Genomic DNA, 22261 nt, shown 5'->3' on the forward strand with positions numbered 1-22261 from the left:
CCTTGGTATAGTGGTTCTGCTGGTCCTACGAGCTGGTAAATCCTTTCTTGCTGCACGGATGAAGGGAATGTGCTCTTTGGTTTTGTGGGAGAAGGCACAGCTGCTGAGTGGCCAGATGGATCTTTTCCTTTGCTATTATTTTAATGGAAGATGTGTTGAGAAGATGTCTTCCAAATTTCTTTACAAATACTTAATAGCATTGTAAGCACTATTTGAAAATAACCTTTAGTTATCAAATTCAAGATGAAGAAGGTTGAAAGGTTTTTCATTGGGGTCCCTGGGTGGACCCTTGTAGTCCTTGTGCTCAAACACATCTATGCCATGGTCCTCTCTTTATTCTGTGTATCTTTCTTTCACATGTGCATTTTCCCACCAAAGGGAGCCACCCATCCATGTGCCTTGTTTTTATTTACAGACCTATTTTAAAAAACCAACAAAGATACTTGTGGCCAACTTCCCATGTCAATTTACCTATAGCTCCATCTCCATGTGAACGTTTATGTCATTCAAGGCTATAATTTCCTCTCTGTGAGTGCTCATGGTTATTCCAACAGTTCACTTAAGAGTTGACATATCTCCACGAGAAGGACAAGGATAGTTTTGGTTTCTCTCCATTCCAGCTCCTCCTCTAAAGGAGAGTTGTATAAAACACTTTTGATTTTCTGTCAAGCCCTTCTGGTCTGCTCTGTGCTCAACACTATCTCTTGTGGGTGGAATACAAGAGTGAAGAGCATCCTCTATGTCCTTGAGGCGTTCATTCAGAAAAACCTCGTGGATAAATAATTAATAGTCATTGCATGGTGAAACTGTCTTATTTCTTCTAATCACGTAGACTGGTGAGCTACACCTTCTTTTCCTGTTTGTGTTGTTCTCATAATATTGAACAGCACTTTGAAATTAATTTTATAAAGTTGTAAAAAAATAATTAAAAGAATTGTGAGATTCTTTGATCCTTCTGTTTATATGACCCAACAGAAGAAATTTGAAATAGAAGAAACCAGTGGACCCTTGTTTGGGGGAAAAGGAAATCTACTTTGTCCAATGTGGAAGGACTGGCCTTCTGAGATGTCATTTAGCTTGTTTCTGGGGGTGTGCTTGGCCTGCATTCTTGGTTTTAAGAGCGTGGGAGAGTACTTCATAATGAATTTGGACGTTACTGCCACCTCACCATCCAGGGTCTCCAGTCAGAATATCCACCCTTTGCAGTGCAGAGGGTCAGCAGGGCGTGCCCCTGAAGCTGCCAGCTTCTAACAGTTGCTCTGAATTTCCGTCCCCTCTTCTCTCCCGCTTGCTCTCCTTTCTGTGGTGGCGATGGCGCCTTAGGTTGATGTAGAGAGCAATGTTGACATCCTTGATTGCCCTCTGACTGTAAGTCTCCATGTGTCCTTTGTCAGCCTCGATAACCGGGCCCTGCTCTCCCATTCCGCTCCTCCCCGTCCCTTGCCTGTATGTCTCCTTGTTAGCTTCTCTCCCTCATGCTCTTGATTCTCCCAGCTTTCTGCAAATTTACTCTTTATCTTGGTAGAACTTAGAGTTTTGCTTTGTAGTGGTAGTTCAGCGCCTTCTACTTAGAATTGCAACGCCAAAAATACTCCCCAGCAACCACAAAAAAGAATATTTTGGTGTCTTCCTGAATATAAGCAGTATTTTTTATATTCTTTGACAGTATCAAGGCTGTCATTCACTAAATTTCCCTTAGTACCTGCTGGTCAATATTTGTGACAACAATCTGAGACTCAGTCGTCTTCCAGTTTGCTCTCTGTACCTGTGATAAACACAGTGACCAAAAGCATCCTGGTCAGGAAAGGGTTTATTTCCTTTTACAAGTTAGTCCATTGTTGAGGAAAACCAGGGCAGGAACTCGAGCAGGAGCCACTGGGAAATCCTCCACATTGGCTTGCTCCCAAGCCCTTCATCAGCCAGCTTAAATATCAGAGCCCCATCTACCAAGGGATAATAACCACCTGTATCAGTCAGCCCTCAAGAAAATGCCTCACAGACATGCTCACAGGCAAATCTGGTTGAAGCTATTCTTCAGTTAAGGTTCCCTTTTCTTAGGTGTGTCACATTGGCAACTGACATTAGCTATTGCAAGTCCATTTGATAAAGCTACCCCCCCCCCAAATCCTCTATAGCAGTCAGTAAGTGCCACAGCCCAAAATATAGAAAAGAGGCTTTGCTAAGCTAAGTGACTGTGAACTTTACTGCATAGCATCTGTCCAGTTGCTAGCCTTCAATAACCCGGACTTCAATAATCTGGACTCTGTTCACTTGCATATCTGCCCCCCATGTCTAGGGTCTGTGTCCTTCATTCTCAGCTTGCACAGATAAAAAGAACTGACTTAGCAGACTTTAAACTTTTGACTCTTTCTTTCCATTTTTTTGGTTGATCTGTTTATCGAACAGTACTTCCTTTATAAGTAAATGTATAAAGCTTTTAAAAAGTAATGATGATAAGAACTAGGGAACACACAAAGATAGTTTCAGAAGCGTTGGGCCACTTTTGTCCTTTGTCGTGTTTGAATTTTTAATTCTTTTCTAGAAAGAGCAGAAATTAAAAAAAAAAAAAAATCCTACTTTGCTTTTGGTCCTGGATTTTATAATCCAAGTGGAATGTCCAAAAAGTTAATTTGAATTGGCCATTTCCCAAGAAATACTGCTGATATACAGTTGAGAAGCACACCTAGGAGGAAGTAGTTGCTGGCCATCCTGACGTGAGCCTTTCTAACGGAAGCCTCTGTGGGCGTGTGTTTTCTTTCCCAGGAGATGGCGAATATCCTGGCTCAGAAGCAATTGCGCTACATCATTTTAACAGTGAGTATCCTGTTCACTGACGCCACCACGTTAGGGAGAAATGTCCTCTTTGGTGTCTGTGGGCTCTTCTGTGGTTCCACACTGGAGTTTGATCTGTAGGGCCAATCCAGGAAGGGAAAGTGTGCTTTAGAATTGGCGCAGACCGTGCTTTGCTGCAGCCACTGCCTCAGCCTGCTGGAAGAGGCAAGGGAACATACGCGGTGCACCTCTGCTTAGATTTGCAGGCAAAGAAAATCAGAAACTCCTTGGCTCAAAAAATCCACCAGTATGGGCTCTTTTTTAATGAGGAAGGTGGTTGGAAATATGGAAGGTTCTGGGAGAAGGGACTTAAAATTCAGTGGAAAAGAAGCTTGCAGTGTCATCTTGTCAGTGTTTAGAGATGAACAGAACAGAAAGGATTTTTTTCCCCCGAGCTATTCACTAGGTATTGGAAGGAAGCAAGTTTAATACTTAGGAAACTAATAAGCAACAACGTCCCAATCTGATGTTGTAATTCTAGAGTTCAGCAAGCTTAAAACACACACACACACACACACACACACACACACACACATACACACACACACACACACATGAAATATAGGTCTTAAATTCTTTAGGTATGAAGAAGAAAATAGATCAAAAGGCCATGGCTTTTTGAGAGGCATTGAAAAGAAAGTATCTTACTTAGAATTCAGCAAGGGATTGGCATGGTCTACAGTGAGGAATGTGCCACAGCATGACAGTCACTAAGAAGGCAGACCCAGGAAGTAAGAGAACTGCAGGAAAGTGAGAGACGCAGCCTGCACTCTAGTTTCCTAGGGAAGGGATGCTTCAGAGAACGTATTCCAGCCTGTGGCACTCAGGTTCAGGAATGGCTAGTTCTGTGATTTCTGTAGGCTTCGGTGTTTATAGGTTGTGTCTACTCTCAGGGTACCTGGCTTTGGGTTTTTGGGACACTGGGAAGGTGGCCATAGCCCTCCTACTTTGCATATGAAAGTACTTCTGCTATGTTATCTCTACAAGCTGTTTGGGGCTTGAGGAAGTTCTCAGATGCCAGAACTTCCCAATCATGGCAGGAGTTAACTTTGTGCTCTGAATCTTTTCTTTTACATTTTAAAAATGTAATTTGTTAACCATGTCTCTAGCATGTCATCCGAGCACAGCGGGCCATCAACAATGAGATGGCACACCAGTTATATGTTCTCCAAGTGCTGACCTTTAACCTTCTGGAAGACAGGATGATGACCAAGATGGATCCCCAGGACCAGGTAGGTGGATGTTCCACACAAATGTAATGGGAGACAGAGACAGTGCATCAAATGTTTGTTGTTTAGCTACCCTCAAATCCAAAGTCTTCTATGATCTTATAATTGTTCTGTTGATATCTCAGAACTTGGACATATGGCTTTAAAGTTTAGGTGACCCTAGGATCAGAGAATAAAATGGAAGTGCTATTCCATGAGGTTCCATACACATGCATATTTTTCCTTTACATTTAAGAGGTTGAGGTGAAAGCCCTGGGCTCTTGACCATACTACATTAAGTGGGGTCAAGTTCCCGTACAGCTGAAGGCATGCAAGGCCGTGTGGAGCAGTGATTCTACAAGTGGGAGTGGTTTCCGTTCTCCAGTAACTAAGACCGAAGGCACCTCTTCCTTTCCCCTGGTGCACCCTCACTTCTAGGCCGGTGTTTTCGTTGGCTGGCCAGTTTTTCTAACTCCCTGCTACCTCTGTCACTGTGTACAAAACATTCTGTTTCCACCCAGAAGGCTTTGGGGGAGCTTCCCTGCAGGAGGGTAGAGGGAGGAAGCAGCTGGGAGCCCCCCACCCCCACCCCCGTTGTACACATTTTCAACTCAAACAGTGGTGCAGCTGTGGAAAGGGAAACATTCGTTATTGGCACGTGAGGGCCTGATCTGTTGCAGATGCTGAGCTGCACATGTGGGGCGTGTGGCTGCTCCATTCATGGTGAGAGGCCATGTGAGTAAGACTGATGGAGAGGCTTGCATAGGCCAAAGATTGTGCCCCGTGCTTTAACTCTGAAAGCCAAGTTTGGTAATCCAAGGGAGACAAGATAATTGTTTTGTCACTTGGAGGGAGGGAGATCAGTGCTCTTAATATGGAGCAACACGCTTCATTTGTAAACTCTTCCTCTTATTGGATAAAAAGAGCATAACATAATTAATCATTTTACCCATTCACTACATTCACATTGTTATAACCTCACTGCATGTATCTCAAGGCCTCCTTGTATGTGGCCAGACTGAATTTCTGTGCCCTCTGAAACCATATTTGCTCTCCTCCCCGTCCCTCCCATCCCTTCTGGGTTTCTATAAACCATCCCTCTGCTTCCTGTTTTTATTAAGTTGACCCTTCTACACGAACTCGATGAGCAGAAAAAAAAGATATTATTTGCTTTCTATCTAGCCTGTTCTACTCGGCAAATTTACGTTTTTAATTGTAATGTTTTATATTTTAGATTATAACGTCCTGACAGTATTGCCCTCCTCCTTTCCTCTCTCCAGCCTTCCCATATACCTACCTCCCTTGCTTTCAAATTCATGGCCTCTTTTGCTTTAGGTGTTGTTACATTTATCTGTATTTGAACTCCTAATTACATAAATACAACCTGCTCAGTCCATATAATGTTACTTGTATGTGTGATTTCTAGACTGACTATTCGGTCTTGGATCACCAGTTGATGAACTCTCCCTGGGAAAGACTATTTCTCCTACTATTAGCCTGCCTTAGTCACCTTCCTATGTCCCCCTCCCACATTAGCATGTCTATTGGTACCATCCTTGTTCCGGTGTTTTTGTTCTTTATGAAGCCACGTTGGCGATACTTCATAGGTACAGCTTCCCTGACATTTCTAGGAGACATAGTCTCATGGTGAATTCGTAAGGTTCTTCTCCATGGTAAGATATTGGTAGTTTGCCAGGCGGTGGTGGCGCACACCTTTAATCCCAGCACTTGGGAGGCAGAGGCAGGCGGATTTCTGAGTTTGAGGCCAGCCTGGTCTACAGAGTGAGTTCCAGGACAGCCAGGGCTACACAGAGAAACCCTGTCTCAAAAAAAGATGTAGGTAGTTTGTTTCTGGCTAAGGCTAACAACATCCCACTGTGTTTCTACACCACACGCTCGCGTTGGAAGAACACTTGCCATTGTTTTTGCCTTTGGGCTTTCCCTTTTATTTTATCTTGTGCTAGTTTCCATGAAGTCAGGCCTCAGTCGAGAGTGAGCAATCTCTCTTAGTACAAACACTGCTAAGAACCACATGTACCTCTTAATTTGCTTCAAACAGAACATCACTCAAACACTCTCCTACTTAATCTCCATCAATAATAGCCCTTCCATTGTTTGGGGGGCTTTTATGTAGGCCTCCCTAGATAATATTTATCATTGCTCTCAATGCCTTGGCTGAGAGATAGATGAATGCCGAGCCCGAGCAGAGAGAGGAGCCTGAGTTCTAACTTAGGACACAACTTGTCTTTTTCTCTCTTCTGCTTTGCCTGAAGGCAGTGATTCATTTAGACTCTGGGGAAAGGAGGTGGGGGTGGGGGTCTTCCTCATGCACAGTGAAAGCAGCTTTCTTTCTTTCTGCCTTTTTTCTTCCCCTCCCTAACTCCTTTAGGCCCAAAGGGACATCATATTTGAACTTCGAAGAATTGCTTTCGATGCGGAGTCAGAACCTAATAACAGCAGTGGCAGCATGGAGAAACGCAAGTCCATGTACACTCGGGATTACAAAAAACTTGGCTTCATTGTAAGTACACTGTCTCCAGTACGCTCTCCCCGCCCACCCTCCACATCTGACCTCAGTCGCATCGAACGTGTGGTCCTCTTGTGCTTTGCGGAATGGTTTCCACATTTCCAGATGTTTAGCTGGTTTAAATAGGATCGCATGGAAATCTCCTCTGGCTGCGGTGAAATGGAACAAGTTGCACAAGTGTGACTAATACCTCGCTTGTTTATCCAGCTCTGATTAAGTGTAATGCAGAGTAGTTAGGCTGGAATGCATCGAGCCTTCCTGAGCCTCCTTCGAAAGCCACTGTAGTTCTCCTGAGTGGGATGAATGATGACAGTTCTAGGAGGCTTCTTATTATTGGCTAGTGATTGGATTACTCAGATGCATTGATTCCAGATCTTAGGGAAGCTGGAAGTTTCCTGGAGTTGAATCATGATGAGATTTATATAGTTTATATTCTTAAAAAAAAGTCTTATCTTGCTTCAAATGTTAATGGGTTGTATCTTACATACACACACACACACACACACACACACACACACACACACACACACACTTTACATATCAGAACACAACATACCTTGAATCTAACCTGCTGCTTATAGGCAACATCGCCCGTTTGAGAGTGAACTTTAGCTCACTTGAAGTTCTGCAGTTGTTGTATTAGGTTTCCATTTTAACCTCCATCGTAAATGACACAAATTAAGATGTTGGCTTGAGTGGTTAGAAATCACTAAGAAATAATTTTTACTTCAGATAAATCTTTCTGGAAAACAAGAAAAAACAAAACAACCCTCAATTAGGGTTTTGATTGTGCCAAATTGCTTTTTTAATCTAAAGTGTGTCAAAGTGACCAGTGTTTCAACCTTTTAATAATGTCTCTTCAATTTAAAAATGTTCAAACTATTGATTTCATAGTGTTAATGTCTTTCCGAGTAAAAGCATTTATTGATAACACATTCAACTTGGCAGCCACTTCACATTTTCAGGCAGTGTTTGCTACACCATGTTCTATCTTTGGTTTTGACAGTCCATCTGACACTGTAGATGAATTGAGTTGAGGGTGAGGCTTTCTTGTGTCTTGGTATCTTTGATGCCACCTCTCCACCTTTATGTCATTCCTTTCTGAGACATGAGGCCCAGTTAAGGTGGACAGCATCCACTTCTCACTTCCCCACCTTTGCCTTCCAATCCTGCCCTGTGGGTTGGGAGATAAAGCATAATGACTTCACATGGAAGCAGCGCAGGATCGTCCTCTGGTCTGGTCTTTTCTACCCACAAATCATCAACATCGCCGTGAGGAGCTCAGCCTGGCACTACCTGGTGTGGGTTTCACTTGAATCACGTACAAGCTCTCAAATAGGCCCTCGCTGTGTACTGTTCATCTGCCTAAGGCCTCAGTGGGCCTACCGTGCAGCCCGGAGCCCATAGGATCCTGGGTTCCTCTGAAGGTGAAGTGGGTGGCAGGCATGAAGAATCAACCCTGGCGTTGCAGCCTGTGTACCCACATCACATGCCAGGGATGACGGACGTGCCTTCCTCAGTGTCTGTGTGCTCTGTCTGAGCATCATTGGTAAATCCTGACCCGCTTTGGTTTTCAGATGTAGGCGGCTCTTGACTGTCTCTGTCTTGGAGGGTTCTGTTTCCTGAGAATGGGATGGGCAAGGATAGAATGCTTTCTCTGAAAGTCAGTTTGATGTGACTCTAAAGACTCTCAAATGTATGTGGCACTTTCCTTGAGGATTCAAAATGTTATTTTAAGGGTGGGATGATTTTTTTTTTTAAAAGGCATTTACCAAAGAATAGCCCAAAGGGAGCACTGGTTTCCTAGATCTTGTTCTACATTTTTTTTTTTTTTTTTTGATTTTCATTTTAAAAACTTCTTTAGAAGCCCATCCCCGGGCTAAGGCCACAGTCTTGCATCAGAGGGTTGAGAAACTGGAAAGACTTTTGAGTAATGATCTATACTGAGAATGAGCCAAGAAACTGATACTTTACTGGAGAATGCGGGCCAAGGCAAAAACAAGCCTTGGTGCAGACTCACAGGTTCCTTCTGCCACCTAGTGGCTGTTCTATAGAAATGCTACAGGCGGCACACCATGGTCTCAGCAGCTTTGTATTGAACTCTTTCTGTGCCTGCAAAGCAAACACCATGCTGCCTGCCAGACTCTGAACTTGGAAGAACACCGAGAAGCTTGGATAAAACTTGATTTCTTTGAATAAAGGCTAAATTTATAGAAAGAATTTAATTTCTTACTTCGTTTCTCCCAAGTAGACAGAAATCTGTCTTTTAATATATCTACGATTGGGGTCCTTGGCTGCAAACTGGTCAGAGCTTTTTGTTTCAAATTTCCCAAAGCAGACAGAGATCTTAGCCACTGTGGAGCCCTCCTTTATTTTAGGAAGTATGTGTCTTAGAAACCACAGGCAGGGTTCTGAGTTCAGAGTTCTCCAGAGGAGCAGAGTAGTCCGTGGTGTGCGTGTGTGTGTGTGTGTGTGTGTGTGTGCGCGCGAATTTATTACATGAACTTAAAAAATGCAGCTAAATCATGCCCAAGGAGCTGAGAGCCTGGCAGTTGACTTGGTCCTTGAGGCTGTAACAGCCTGCCTGTCATTGTCATTCACTAGAGCGGTCATAGACAGTAGTTGTTCCATCTACATGGTGAGGTGCCTTGATAGTCCCAGGCTAGCACCAGAAGACTGGCATGATCCTGGAGGGCCCACTGGTCCCTTGTCCGTGAAAACTATTGGAAATGTTGGTTCTGCTGTCAACCAAGACATTAGCAGAGCAATACCCAGGAAAACCAGCTCAGCTGTGAGAGGGAGGCCAGTCCCGCTGAAGGCTTATCCTTTTAATCTGGACCACTAACAGATGGCGCTGTCCACTCTGTGTGTGTGTGTGTGTGAGAGAGAGAGGTTTGGGGCTTGTCTTCCTACATCAATCAAGGCAACCAGGACAGGTATGTCAGTGAGAATCCTTACATGGTCAATTCTTACTTTGGGCAATTTGACATTAAAAGCAACAATGACACCATTATTGAAGCTGTTGCTCCAACGAGGCGGAAGGGACAATTATTTTGAAGGAGGACTATTTGATGGAAGAGGTGGAGAGATTTCGTGCTCCTTAGCTCAGCACCCCAAGGGAACAGACTTTCCTAATAAAATAATTCCAGAACACATGCACCCCCCCCCCACATTTTAATACAGGGTCTCATTATGTAGTTCCAATTGATGAAAAGTTACTACATGGCTGTGTGTGGTTGTAACAACACAGAAAAACACGTTCTTTAAAATAAAGCTGCATGGTATTATAAGATGGTAATCACTGTTAGTGTCAAAGTGGAAGTGGCAGGCAGTGGCGTTGGATGCTGCCATTCTTTCTGAAATGGAGGAGCCACGAGGCCTTCTATAGAATGACCAGGCAGGCACGAGCTGCACCTCCCTGACAGTAAGGACTGTGAGAAACAATTTGAATATTCGATGACAGTGACATGTCTAGCCGGGGCTCTAACAGAGTCTAGTTTTGACTTTGAATTTGTGGATTTGTGAGTTGAGAGTTTGCTGTGTTCAGTCGTTGGGGCAAGTACTGGTAGCTTTCGTTAGATTTTCATTCTGCTTTTCAGTCAGGGCATATCATAAAATTGATTAAAACTTTTTTTTTTCTTGTGTCTCCCCATTCTCTTTACCTTGACTAAGAAACTAAACTAAATTTTTTTTTTAAGAAAAAATATAGTTTTCATCTATTGTAAGTTGCATTAGTGTGAGAAGTTTTAGACATTGCCTTTAACTTTTTCAGAGTCATCTTTTAAATAAAAAAGAATAAAATAAGCAAGTAGCAAGGATAATGCGCCACGGGAAATGTACCCCTTCAGGAATAAGATTGACGCCCAGCTATCTCTGACTTCTTGAGAGATTGGAGGTAATCATGCAGTTACACACGTGTGCACACGTGTGATCATACATGACTCCAGCTGCGGGCTTGCTGGCTTCCTGTCCTCCTGCGAGTAGATGGCAGGGAGCAAAGTGAACTCTCCTTATTTTCTCTCTCCTCCCTTCTCGTCCCAGTCCCCACACTGCAGAAGCTGCATCGCTGCTTTTCAACACCCTCAGATGTAAATGTTACGAGGGTGCCACCAGAGAGTAAACCTAGAGCCTGAGTTCAGGTCGCTCATACTGTTTCTCTCTCTCCCACTTAGAGCACGTGACTAATGCAAATCAGTTCTTCGGATAAAGTATAGCTCAATGGTAGAGCATTTTCAGTCAGCATTTAAAGGCATTGGGTTCAATTTCCCCCACAATGGTAATGAGTAAATACATTTTTTAAAATGAGGAAGGTCTAATATCCAACTACCAATACGCTGTGTATACTTAATTATCAGACAATAAATTGTTCAGTGATGGCTGGTGCATAGAAGCAGTGCAGGAATCTAGATATTTTGACTATGAACTTACGAACGCTACCACTGGCCTTATTGAAATGGTGCCCAATGACTCACGTCACTGTGGCATAAGGTGGTAGGAAAAGTGGAAACCATAGGTTGTCCCAGGGCTAGAGAGAGAATGTTCTGTGCCCTTGGTAAACTGCTGATCTTTGGCATGCCCAGTGTTTGTCACATAGGAAGAAAAAAGTGGAGTTGGCTTTGAGGGTGAGAGAAAGATTATAATGATTTTTAAATTAAAAGGGGGGTGTTGAAGTACTTAGTCAAACCTCATTATTAATGGATTCCGCACTTGAAAATCCTATTTGTCTAAATTTCCTTGTAACTGCAACATGAATATTCAAGGCACTTTTTAGTGTTCCTCTTGGATGTAAGTAACTGACACTAAGCCGCTTAATATCTGTTTGGATGCAGCTCCATTGACAGTGAGCAGACTCCTGTGTCAGTCCTCAAATCCAAACAAACTTTCTGCAGCTGACCTCAGGTCGCATCCTTTCTCCTCTGTCATTCATGGTGCTCCTTGAAATGGCACAGTACTGGACTTCCTAAGTAGACGGGGGCTTTGATGTGCCATATGGAGAAACCTCAGAATATGTGTTTTAGGTGACTTTCCTATAGGAGCGTATATGCCTGTTGGCTACATGCTAAATGAAAGAAATGAAGCGTAAATATTAAATAAGATGCCTTTTAAGTAGAAGTGCACTTGAACTTGGCTATGTAGGAGTGTATAGTGAACAAAAATAGCAAAACGAATCAAATGCTGTGCTGCACCGAGGAGCCATGCAGTTGTTGATTTAGACTCTGTAATGATGGGTAAAGTATAACTAGGACTGTTCAGTGAGTAGCGGTGCTTGCCCAAGCTGGCACACCTGAGTGGGAGCCCAAGGACCCACAAGGAGGGGAGGGACCCATGAAGTTTGTCCCTAGAGCTCCCTAAGTGTGGTGTCTCACATACTAGGGGCATATTCGTGCACACACACTTGCACACACAAATAACATTTAATGAATTGTTTAAACTGAGAAGTCATATGTGCTCCTAGTAAGGAGAGTCTGGTGGATTTGGTCGTCCCCGTGGTGTCAGAGAGCAGTGTCCTGTTTGTAGAAAGTGGAGAAGACATGTCACTCTCTGCGTTGTATGTTCTTTGTATGCACTCCATGCTCTTGGAACAGCCAGGATTGTGGGGTGGGAAGGACAGTACATCTTACAGTGGATTTTCTCTGACTCTATTGGAGGTCAAGAGTTAGCAGCCTGTCTTGTGTTTTAGCATGGTGCCCAACAGGGCATTGTCAGGTATGCGCCCTGCCAATGTGACCCACATCTCTAAGGCTGTACAAGGACAGCATTAGTAAGAGAGGATAGCACATTTGTCGAAGAAATTACACCATGACAGTTACTTTGAGTTGAGGTCTCGCCTTTGTGGCGTGTCTTCTTCTTTTTATGTGAAGGAATTTGTGGAAAGCACGGTGTAGAATGAGCTTTGCTGAGAATTCAGCCACTTTCCTACCAGGATAACGTGATAATTGGGTGGTATTATTAGCTAATTCCTTGCCTTGTATCTTAGCTACTAATATACCCATAACCAATAGATCAGAAAAGCCAAAAGACAGTGAACTATATGTATTTTTCTGGCTCATTATAGTTTCTAAAATTCTGTACATTTTAGCACTATAGAATTCTGGATGAAGGAAATCTTGGGTAATATTAGTGAGGATCCAGGGTCCGTCTAGTTCCTCCTATCCTGGGACCCCATGAAGGATGCAGGCAAAGTGATTGCTAGAAACTAAAGCAATGTGTACTTCCTGGGTTTCTTTCATTTCCTTTTATTCTTCTTTTTTGTTTTAGACAGGTCTCAGTATGTAGCCCTGGCTGTAGGGTGTAAACTGATCTCATAGAGATCGACTTGTGTCTGCCTTTGGAGTGCTGGGACCAAAAGCATGCAGTACCATGCCCTGCTCTGTGTATGTTCTCAAGCAGGTACTGTGTGGCCTTGCTCCTTGGGTTCTTCCTCTTGCTCCAAGGTTCTTCCTCTCTCAGCCTCCTGTCTTTTCCCATCTGACACCTGCATGCCCTATTTCTAGGAACAGCCTTATTTCAAATTGAGGCAACATGGACTTAAACCAAGAACATAAATTTGGGTAGTTAGAGAAGGGAATTCTGGGAAATTTTAGGACAGAGGAAAAAACATGATCAAAATTATTAAATCAAAACAAAACAAACCAACAACAGCAGCAGCAACAAAGCACTCTAATCACTGGTAAAACAGAAATAACCACCAGGTGGCGCAAAACCACAGCCATTAGTTTCCAGTAACCCTGCTGATCCTGGTGGTGAGCTTGTTGCCTTGGCAGGTATAGGACTAAGTCAGGGCTCTCAGAGTCACCAAGCATGCACTGGTGCCTTGGAAAGGACTAGCAGCATTCTAAGATGTCTAACTGTCCTCCTTGTGAGATAGAATTTCCCTGCTCCTCCTGGGAGGTGATTTTATCAGCAGTCCCCCCACCCCCACCCCTTTCTGGAGTCTCGTTCCAAGCGCTTCTGTCTGATGCTAGGAAAGTCTTCTTAGTGTATCATAGCACATCCAGTTTTATGTGTTATCCTGGCTTATCACGGAAGCACAGGGAAATGTTCTTGAAATGCAAAAATCTAACAACAGTAATAATATATTTTTGAGGTCCATTAAACCATGCGGCAGCCATGCCTTTGAGAGATCAGGCGTGGTAAATGGAGTCAACAAGGTGAGAAAGCATTAGAAGATAGACAGGGGTCTGGCCAGCTTGGCCATATGCTAGTGGCATTTCTTGTTTAAATTGCACCTCTCGACAAGCACATTTCAACATTTTCCGTTAAGCTGTATGGGCCCAGGTTCATTCTCTGGTCTTTCGGTGGCTTGATCACGTAGAATACCTCTGGCCTCCTGTTGAGGTTCATGTGCAGAGACCACAGTTGTCTGAAAATTGGAGTTGACGAACCAGCAGAGGAAAGTGAGGGAGCATGGAAAGCTCTCATGCAGAACCCAAGCAGAGAAGATGGTTGGCCTCACTGCCCACCACAGAACCAGAGAGCAGCAGCTCATTAGGCTCAGGGCTCTGCCCAGAGCACTGCACACTGTTGCTTGAGGTCTAGCAAGGTGGTCTCAGACCACCTGAAAGCCACTCATAGCACTTGCAGATCTGACTCACTGCTCCAGGACAGAATGGACCAGACTGCCGCTGTCTGGGGTGGAGAATCAGCCCCACATCTCCTTTTTTTTTTTTTTTTTTTTTTTTTGCAGACTTGTGTGGTCATTGCCATTTCTGTCCATTTGATGATTTTAAGTATGTGATGTGCTACGGCCCTCCTTTCTCTCAGCAAGGGAGAGAACAAAGTGGTAGAGACAATGTGGAGTAATCCTATTTTAGCACTTGTAATAGATACTGTATGGAGAGAGAACACATGAATAATTGCATTACTAAAACATTTTGATTTTTTTTTTTAAAGGAAAGTGTTTTTGAAAGAAACTAGTAAAAACTACAAATGATGATTGATTGCCATGACAATATCTGAGTTTTATTTTTCTGGTAGTTTTTAAAAAATTTTTTTATTAATTTTAGCAGGAAAAGTTTCTCAGGGGTGCTTTTGGAAGTGGGAAAAGGAAACAGGTTTATCTTCCTGCTGGTTTCACAGCTTCCTTCTGTTTAGGACTGCTGCCACCCTTGGACAGAATGGGTTTTCTCCTTGTAGAGATGATCTGTTTTATGTCCACTGGGTGGCACAACAGAACAAAGATATGTAACTAGGAAACTCCATGGATGAGAAGAAGCAACTCTTCTTTAGCAGTGTTTAACCTGCAGTGTATGTGGTTCTAAAAGGTTCAGGAGGGTTCCCCCCAGGTTTTCATTTCAGTTTTACCTTTAAATTTATAAGAATCTCTCTCCCCCACCTCTACCCTGTGTTTATAACTTATCTGTGACAGAAGGGCAAATGCATTAATAAGGGTTTATTATTCACCTCTGTTCTCCACATAAACTTTCCTGGTAGCTCCCTCCCTCCCTCCCTCCTTCCCTCCCTTTCTCCGTCCCTTCTTTTATATAAATGGATTTCTGGAGCAGAAAGGTACCATCCAGCAAGTGAATGGATGGCAAATGGAGGATGCAAGCAAGCAAACAGGAGTGGTGTTCTTGAGAGCCAACCAGTTCTGCTGCACATTGGTGTTGTGTTGCACAGTTTCTCATGCATTTCTACCCCAGTCTCTGGCACCATTTCAGATTTCTGCTCCATTGCTTGCTAGTAGCTGACTTTGCTCAGTTTATCTCTTTTAATGGCTCATTAGCAAGGAGGGTTCGGTAGCCAGTCTACTTAGGCTTGTATTGGAGATTAATGAGTTAATACTTAACAGAAATCTGACTCACCCTAAGCAGACTTTCATACATTTTTTTCTCCATCTCCTGTATCGGTGTGTGTACATACAAGTAAAAGACCATCTGGTTAATCTCTCAGGGTCATGGCCAGGGGCTATCTTATTTTCTGAGTTAGGGTCTCTCACTAGTATCAGGGCCTCACTAGTTAGGGGAGGCTGTCTGGCCAAAAAGCCCCCAGGGATCTTTCTGTCACCACCCCTTCAGCACAGAGCATAAGTTGACTTGGCCACAACCACACACAGGCTACCACAATCAATTTCTATATGGGAACCGGTCCTCTTGTGAGACCCCCTTATCTGAACTCAGGTCCTTATGCTTGCTCAGCGGGCACTTTGCTGATGGAGCTAGCCCCGTCCCTCCACCTGACCATAACATAGTCTTACTATTGATATAAGTAAGTAGCTGGTGGTTGAAATGAGCTGGGGTGTGTCCTATGTCTGCTGAATGACTGCAACAGTTCTTTATCTGACAGAGGCCAAGTGAGTTAAGGGTCAAAGCACAAAGCTTCAAGACCAGTCTCAATCCTGGGAAAAACACATTCCCAGATCCATACATTTTAGGGAGTTCTCCTACAAATGACCACAGGGTAGGGACGCCCCTCCCCTTAGTTAGTAGCTGACTGCACAGTTTATCTTACCTCTTTTTAATAGCTTATTAGCCAGGAGGGTTCGGTAGCCAATCTACCAAAACAAATAACCTTTTGTGAGGAAAGAGTTGGTTATTGTTGTTGTTATTGTTGTTGTTGTTATTATGCATTATTAGTAAGCATGTCTATTTAGCTCCATTCTACCATTCTAGAAAGTGTCGCTCTTGACACTCTACCATGAGTGTCTTCTCTCATGGAAGGCGTGACTCATAATAAAATTATGAAAGGCTCAAAACCATGGCATGCATTAAATTAATTTTGCTGCATAAAATATGGAGCTTTGAATGGAATGACATCATGGAGTTTTGGTCTTGGAGAAGAGCTCTTACTGTGTTGTCCAGGTTAACCTTAATTTCACAGTCGTACTTCATGTACTGAGTGCTGTGATTACAGGGGCAAAGGCTTACACCAGCACACTCAGCTTATATGGTACCCTTTTGGGGACACCCAGGACCTAGGATGGACAGCACTAGGACCAGTGTGTGATTAGCGTCTAACTTAGGATGAGCAGCTAAGAGGTTCTGCATCATAAGATCAAGTTCCTTCTTTTCTAACCCTTAGCTCTAGGTACCTGGGTGGTATATGGATTCTGGAAACCATTAACAAAGTATCCTAGAGAACAAAGCTGGGCATCGTTGGGGTCAGTGAAGAGCTGATGAAAGGGCCAGATTAGAGACTCATAATTGAGCCATCAGCTTTCTTTCCATTGACTTTGAGTTTGACCATCCTGAGGAATGCCGCATGAGATGAGCATGCCTCTTGATGTTGCCGCTGTCTAGACACTACACAGTCACAATACGATTTTGTTCTGTTTCCTGTTTGCCAAATGCTCATCATAAGATAGTGTCCTTTATAACTTGGAATTCCATGTGCTGTGAACTCACTGGCCATATTCACTTGGACATAGCGGTTTCAAGTCCGTGGGGAAGCTGGGGCTGGGAGCGGCTCCATGGCGTGGGATTCTAATTCTGGGGATGGCATTCTAGATGTGTAGGAAGACTGTCAGAGCCTTTCCAATGGGAAGGGACTGAACCAATTTGAGAATCACATGGTTATATAAGACCAGTCCCCATGCAGGCATCTCAGCTCACTCTTTGTTCTGTTCTTATTCATTCTGAAGAACAGGGCAGAGGGATTTTCCATTGCATTTCTGCGAACATGCTAACATTTGAATGGTCACTCTTGGCATGGTGCTTGGGACAAAATACTGACAAGGACAAGGGTATATATTACCACCCTTGTCCTTACTCTTTAAATGATTACATTCCACAAGTGGCTAGCTTCTTTGGTGTAGAGCTTTAGGTGGTCCATGGGGGTGTGACTGGTTTTATATAACTGAAGAGTTGCAACTGCTTCCCTGGGAGTGGGAGCCTTTTGGATGCTTAAAAAAAAAAACTCAGTCCGTATAGATCTTCTGTAGTAATATCTCATTTTATCTCAGAGATGCAAGGCATAGGTGTCCGATGTTGATAGGAACAAAACATGAGTTTCCTGGTTCCTAAGATTGCAGTCCCCCTTAAGGATCTCCTTTGTTCTGCTGGACAAGAGCACATAATACTTACATGCTCCCTCTGTGTAGCCAAAGGTGCACACTACAATGGAGGCAAGACAATGAATAGGTAAAAATGGCATATCTCTATGTCTCTTTTCTGTGGCATCCAGGGTCTGTAAGGGGGATTCGCAGGACACTCTCCATGCTCTTAGAGCCCTTGAAAAAGCACAAAAAAGAAAAGAAAAGAAAAGAAAAGAAAAGAAAAGAAAAGAAAAGAAAAGAAAAGAAAAGAAACCACTGAGCTTATACTGTTGTACACAGTATCACTATGGCCAAACAGTGTGTTTGGAGGACATTAAAATTCCTGATGGGCCTTCCCATTGGCGGTACCCAGAGGACCATTCAAAAGGAAAGTAATACTTGATTCTTCACATTTATTCAAGAGACACTATCTGTGAGGGACCACACCCATCCTCTTGCCTTTCCTGGAAGGAATATTTACTGTGCTTCTCAAATGGAACCTGCATAGGTCTGTCGGGTCCAAAGCTATGGAGTACCTCACTGAATCAGCCTTGCATCCTGCTTTCTGGGATGCTAGGTGACCTTCATAAATGCCATAACAACAAGTGGTGATACTTCTGTCTGCCCCCAGCTTTCCTGCCACTCAGCCTCAGGGCTGTGCTGTGCCACCCGAGGAAGAGACGCTCTGGATGAAAGGCCTCGGTTTGCAGAAGCAGTGCACGTCTGCCAGGCTGCATCTTTCCTCTGCCTCTGCTGTTCTCAGTGCTGTAGACCCTGGTTCTCTTTCTGGGTTTTCTTTGCCCTCCCCCTTCTTCCTGATCCCTTCTCCACCCCTTCTTCACCTCCCTACATAGCTAAATAAAGTAGCGAAGACAGATAATTTGAAGATCCAGTCTGTGAACGCCCCTCATCCTTTATTCAACAACAACAACAACAACAACAACATCCTTTATTCAATAACTGGTCTTGTCTCCTCCACCCCCATCTCCCATCATTTAGAGGTCCCAAAGTTACCAATCTTGGTCCTTGTGGTGCTCTTGGTCAGTCTGCGGGGCCATCTATGCTTGTCTGAGAAGTGATGCACCAAGATTCTTTCTTTTCTTCTTGGTTCCATGGAAAGGCTTTCCTGTATCTGTTGGGCAGCTGGCTCCTTTTTATTCCTGAGCTGGGGAAAAGGAGGAGGGCTACTGTGTGGGACTCAGTATGGCTGTTCAGCCAACGATCACCAGTAAGAGTATGTATGGGAGCAGGTCTGCTAGGAGAACAGCCAGGTGAGGACCCAGAGAAGAAAGCTCAGGGATTACCCCTCTTTCTCGTCCGAGGAAACATGGTATGTCCTGAAGCTCCTTGGAGAAAAGCAACTTCTAGCTGGTTGGGTGTGGATAAGAATCTGTACCAGGTATTGAAGGCTGGAGAAGTGCCTTAAGGGTTCCAGCTGTATTGAACAACCCACCTCCTGGGCCAAAGCTATAGCTTAAGGAATCCCTTAAGGATTCCAACTGAGAAATTGCATCTCCCTTGCAGACCTGTGTAGTACATTAGATGATGGACTTTCGGTTATTAGTAATTTTGATATTTAAGACTGAACAAGTGAACGTCAAGTTACAATGATGAATTAAGGAAAGACTAGGCCTCCCTAGAACTCAGGTGATGAACCTGCTGCCACTCTGGACCTCCACACACGATGTTTCCTCTGCTTGAAGCTGCTTTCTCCTCTACAGTTCTCAACCCTGCTGCTGTGCTTCGGGGTTGAAGGCCCCCACTTTGGTCCCTTAGCATTTCGGGGCACATCCCCTTGTATTGTTCGTACTCATCCCCCACCCAGTACCCTCCCACTGATGTAGGACCTTGTTTACCTGGCACACCGCTGCACACACAGTGAAGTTCATTGAATAGACATGGTGAGTGTATGTTACATGACCAAATTAATTTGTGGATCAGTGAATGATTCTCCATTTCAGAAAGGTCAGTTGTTTACTGTTGTATACGCATAAAAGTGGAGCTGTGCGCTCATGCATGCACCCACACCCACACCCATACACACACCCATACACACACCCCCACACACAGAAAATGAAGACTATAAAATCTTTATATAAAGACTTTATAGACTATATATAAAAAGTCTATAAATGCCCTTGGCAAGACTATAAAGTGCCCCTGACGTTCACAAAAGGAATAAAAATATCACGTTAGTGGCATCCATGGAATTTTCTAGTAAAAGGGATGATGGATGTGAGTAGGCTGTGGTGAGGTGGGTGAGCAGAGGTGATGAACTAGGGGGAAAATGGAAAAATAGAAAGTTTCCTTCTGTTTCTGCTCTTTTGAATCCAGGTCATGGAAGAACGTTTGCTGAAGCATTTGGCATTAGGTAATTTTTAAAGTAGGAAGTAATTTTAAATCATCATGCCTAAGAGTTGAGGATTTCACAGTGGTGTGAGTATAATAGGAACTTAGGACAGCCTGGGGAGAATGTTGGTGAAGACTGGGAACGGGGACTGTGGGAATGCAGAGAGAATGATCAATGTGCAAGCGAAGGTACAAAATGTTGGGGTTGGTGACTGACTGGGTGGTGTAGATGAGCCTGTATAGACGGGGACTGGGGTTGCTCGTCTTCCTATGCAGGACATAGAGCTTTGGTCCAGGAGGTGGGTTATTCATTTATGGAATAGGCACTTCTGGTCTGAATGTGTACACACACACACACACACACACACACACACACACACACACACACTCTGCATGGTGATGCAGAGTCCTTAGTGTAGGCAGTAGTGCTCCCAGGAGAGAGCAGTGAGAACCCATTTATCTTCTTTGCTGTGAGGACAGCGTTCATGGTGCCATATTTGAGCCCTCACCAACCCGAGGAACCTGCTGTCAAGTGTGAGGTTGGACTTTCCAATGGCTTCACATGTTTGAGAAAAATTTTCTGTCCCTTGTGTACCGGGTTTGAAGTGGTTTATAACAGCAGGCCAAACAGTGTGTTTGGAGGACATTGAAATTCCCGATGGACCTTCCCGTTGGTGGTACCCAGAGGACCATTCAAAAGGAAAGTAATACTTAGTTCTTCACATTTATTCAAGAGACACTAATCTGACCAGTTTTTTTTGTTATCCAAACAAGAAAGCTGAAGTGGAAAGAGAAAAGAGAATTGCTTACATCCACTGTATGAACCCCACACACTGGGTTTGGGGTACCTTTCTTCACTCTTTGATATACTTGCTTCTGAGAACTTCCCAGGCCGGGCTGAGCCTCAAAGCATACTGGTCTCCAGAGAATGAGCTGATGAGGGGACCCAAGTAAGACTTGCCAGAGTCAAGAGTGTATGTTCAGCCAGGAACGGGGTCCGGCACCACCTGCACGGGGTGGGGGTAGGGGTGGGGTTGTGCGTGCGTGTGTGTGTGTGTGTGTGTGTGTGTGTGTGTGTGTGTGTGTATGGAGGGGGGAGGGGTGAAGGATCTGCCTTTAGCAGAGGAGACTTCTGCCCTGGGAACTGGCCTGGATCCTGAGCTGTGACTACAGTAGAGTGAAGGGAGTAGAGAGGAACAGAGAAGGGCGGTGCCATTCGGAGGAGAGCCAGCAAGAGGAGAATGCCCTAGCGACCTTATAGAAAGTAGTTTCATGAGTTCATAGGGCTGACATCATGTCCCACTGGCCCATCTGGTATGAATCAGTTAGAAATACGAAGGCTTTTTGGATAGCTAAACAACCTTTTCAGGAAAAGAACGGTTGTTTTTTCTGTAGTTATGTTATGAAAAATGTAGAAAATATTAGAAAAAAAGAAAATCATGACAATTTTACCAACTTAACAGAAAAATGGTTAAGCTGTTGTCAGGATTCTTTCTACCTTTCTCCTGTGCGCACACGTGTCCTTTCCATCTTTCTCCTGTGCACACGTGTGTTCTTTCCACCTCCCTCTTCACACATGTGTTCTTTTCCCCTCCCTCCTGTGTATGTATATAAGACAATTAGCTTGAATACTCAGGATAAGGTCTGAGTCAGTGTGTACTAGATTCATGTTTTCTTGTGGTTATGGGTCTGTGTGTGCCTGCATAAGGATGTGCGCTCATTTGTTTGTCTCTCTGTACCAGGGAGAGGAAAAGTTATAAGAGAGACTGGAAATGGGATGGCCCGAAACTAATTTGTTATTGAGGGTTAGAGAACAGAATTGATAGTCCCTATAAAAAGCCATTGGTGCTGTCCTATTTTTAGGTTTCCTAGTGACTCAACACTGTGTGTGGTGCTGCCTTATTTTCTGCACCAAGGATGAGTACGTTTGCTGCTCAAAGCTTCTGGTTACCAAGGAACCACACTGGAGCTCCTGGGTCTGCAGGGAGCTTCCCCAGGTGGGGGCTCCTGGCGCTGTACTTCTGAGGCTCCTTTTATCCCTCCTGGTCCATGTGTCCTTCTCTCCTCCCTGCATTTCAGATTATATAATAGTCACCAAACCCCCCAGCTGGCATGTAAGAAGAAGGAAGCTCTAGCCTAGGCAGGAGCATATAGCGAGGACTGGGTGGTAAGCGTCTTTGTGTGGGTTTGGCATTGTAGGCTCTACCCGGCACAGAGGCTTTTACCATCTCTGAGTCTCTCTTCTCATACCCCTTCCTTCCATCTCAGAGAGACTAAGCCAGAGGCAGACAGGGCTCTGGGGAAATCACATGTGGTTCCCAGTGAGCACTGTCAGGTTCTGAAGCTTGCAAACCCCTCACAACAGCATGTCTG

At 44.1% G+C, this 22261-nt stretch overlaps 1 protein-coding gene across 6 annotated transcripts in view; it reads left to right on the top strand.

The window, feature by feature from the left end:
* Positions 1–22261, top strand: part of Elmo1 (engulfment and cell motility 1) — a 518869-nt gene that overhangs the window by 204762 nt on the left and 291846 nt on the right. For 4 of the 6 annotated variants that reach the window (XM_029547328.1, XM_029547330.1, XM_029547329.1 and 1 more), the window contains 4 exons: positions 1324–1368; positions 2764–2814; positions 3942–4064; positions 6430–6561. In XM_029547328.1, coding sequence (XP_029403188.1) covers positions 1324–1368; positions 2764–2814; positions 3942–4064; positions 6430–6561 — 351 coding nt within the window. The remainder of the gene's footprint in view (positions 1–1323; positions 1369–2763; positions 2815–3941; positions 4065–6429; positions 6562–22261) is intronic. The other 2 variants (XM_029547332.1, XM_029547331.1) reach the window with 1 other exon arrangement.

The sequence above is a fragment of the Mus pahari genome, chromosome 16 (assembly GCF_900095145.1).
Source record: "Mus pahari chromosome 16, PAHARI_EIJ_v1.1, whole genome shotgun sequence".
NCBI lineage: Eukaryota > Metazoa > Chordata > Mammalia > Rodentia > Muridae > Mus > Mus pahari.